The sequence below is a fragment of the Dendrobium catenatum genome, unplaced genomic scaffold (assembly GCF_001605985.2).
Source record: "Dendrobium catenatum unplaced genomic scaffold, ASM160598v2 fragScaff_scaffold_80, whole genome shotgun sequence".
Taxonomy (NCBI): Eukaryota; Viridiplantae; Streptophyta; class Magnoliopsida; order Asparagales; family Orchidaceae; genus Dendrobium; species Dendrobium catenatum.
The window spans coordinates 1411380-1413610 of record NW_021318542.1 but is presented as its reverse complement, the minus strand read 5'-3'; the positions used below and the strand labels follow the sequence as shown (position 1 = coordinate 1413610).

The 2231-nt window shown below is 35.3% G+C and overlaps 1 protein-coding gene across 1 annotated transcript; it reads left to right on the top strand.

Annotated features, from left to right (window-relative positions):
- Positions 1–967: 967 nt before the first annotated feature.
- Positions 968–1997, top strand: LOC110101075 (DNA repair protein RAD51 homolog 4; the record flags this gene model as incomplete). Its single annotated transcript, XM_028696192.1, is given in 5 exon segments — positions 968–1083; positions 1200–1281; positions 1408–1542; positions 1707–1820; positions 1907–1997. Coding segments are annotated over 5 exon segments (538 nt in total), but the record flags the coding sequence as incomplete, so codon positions are not given.
- Between the last annotated feature and the right edge of the window lie 234 nt (positions 1998–2231).

The following is a 2231-nucleotide window of genomic DNA, read 5'->3' as shown; positions in this document are numbered from 1 at the left end:
CGAGTGTGTTCTCAAGTTCCCATCTAAAATATAATTAATCATGAAAGCTTGTGACATTGAAAATGACAAGTTCTAGATCTGATGTCAAATTTAAATGACTATTTAGAGGATATATCTGAGAAATCAAATAATTTGCACGTGATTGAAGGAGTACATCTTATTGAGCTAATGAACGTGCCCATAGATCACATGGGCTTGCTTGCATTGGTGATTCTAGAGGGCCCAGGCAACATTTTTGGTTTTAGCTAGAGCTGAGACAACTGCAAAGAAATTCCTCAAAGATTAGGGAATTGGGGCTCGTCCTGGAAATGAGAAGTTGATGTGGTGAGTGTTGGAAGAAGCGTTGAAGTCTTGGATTTCTTTGACAATCCTCCCTTTTTTAATTGAAAGTCATACATGAATGTCATGTGTTGTCAATTATAAATTCCATCTCATGTTTTAATCCATCTTTTAAAGTTATTAACTGATCAGGTTGCCTTTTTTTAATATTTAATCTGTTGATAGAATTAAGTTAATCAGCCGATCCATGATTTTATCTGTTAACACATCTCAGCTTCTTAGTAGACCCCAATAAGCCTGATCTAGGTTTGTGCCAGATCTGTACTCAAATGCAATCTCAGTTCCATCAGACTGATCTTAACAGTTACATATTCACTGAGTTTACCTTTATTTTGAAATAATCTGTGACTAAACGCAATCAAAAGTCCATGATCATGATCAGCCATTTTGTTTGTTATTCCTGTTTTTTCCTTTTTTTGAAGTAATAAAATTCACACACACATTATCCTTTTTTATCCCTCCTCCTCTCTCTCTCTCTCTCCTCTTCTCTCTCTCTTCAGTTTTGTTTGTGTGTGGTTGTTTCCATCAACCTCTGTGAGTGTTCCAGTCTTTCTTTTTCTTCTAATTTCTGAGTAATTGATATGGGACGTTTAAAACAATATGAATGATATATGAACTGTGCAAGTAGGGAGCTAGTAGGACGCTCTCAAATTTTGAGTCTAAATGCCTACGATGGATGAATGGAGTCGAATTACTTGATGATGCTCTGAGAAATAAACGATTCCTTCCTACTGGATGTGACGGGTATGTTGAGCTGGAGTCATTTACTGAGTATTGGGCTTTGTAATTTGAGAGAGCTATTTATTCATATTAATTTATCATGGAATGCTTTTTAACTTTGGGTTGTATGAGCTTGCCAGGATAGACACACTTCTTGGTGGTGGACTACGTGAGGGCCAGTTGACGGAAATAGTTGGTCCTTCTTCATCAGGCAAAACACAGGTAAAATGCTCCAAACTGTAGTTTAGGTGATTTTATTTCCTCCTCTTTTCCCCCATAATTCAATCCGACAGGATATTTGGTTTTGATCAGTTCCTGTCATCTTATTTGCTATCCATTAATGTGCAGTTTTGCCTATATGTTGCTTCGAATGTTGCAGTCAAGCTATGTGGTTCCGTCGTTTTCTTGGATACATCAAACTCCTTTTCTCCGACTCGTATTGCTTCCATTGTAAATCAAATTTTTGGTCCTGCGGTCAAAGAGGTTTTCTTTAATGCTTTCCTTACTTTATCGCTCTTGAACATTGCCTTTGCATGATTTGCAAAAGGATACCAAGATAGATAATGATGGTATTCTGGAATTGATACCAATCTCATTGATTTTGCCTCTTTTTTTTTTATAATATCAATATTCTTGGTTAAATTTAGGGCCAGGAAATAAGGATTAAGAATATCATGAGCAGCATACACTGTCAATCAGTTTTTGACATATTTTCACTGCAGGATGTATTGCATGAACTTTATAACACATTAAAGATGCAGGTTCATAATTTAAGCATTCCCTTTGTTCATTATAGAAATTGTTTTGGCTTGCTACTGTGTTTGAGATTTTGTAATGAATGTTCCAGACAATAAGCAAGGGTGACAAGATATGCATGTTAGTAGTTGACTCAGTTTCATCTCTCATAACACCTATCCTTGGAAGCAAAAATTCACAAGGTATACTCGTTCTTGTTTTTCAGTTGTTGAATGCGTATGCTTATAGTAATTGATGGCATGACCTTTGTGAGCTTAGGTAAAAAATTGTAAAGGATTGTGTCTTTATTAAATTGTCTTTCTTAGGACATGCATATATATGCCTATATATATTGGAGATTAAAAAATAAGACATGAATATACAACAAAGGAGAATATTCTCAATAGTGAAGAAATATAACAATGATAAATAGTGAA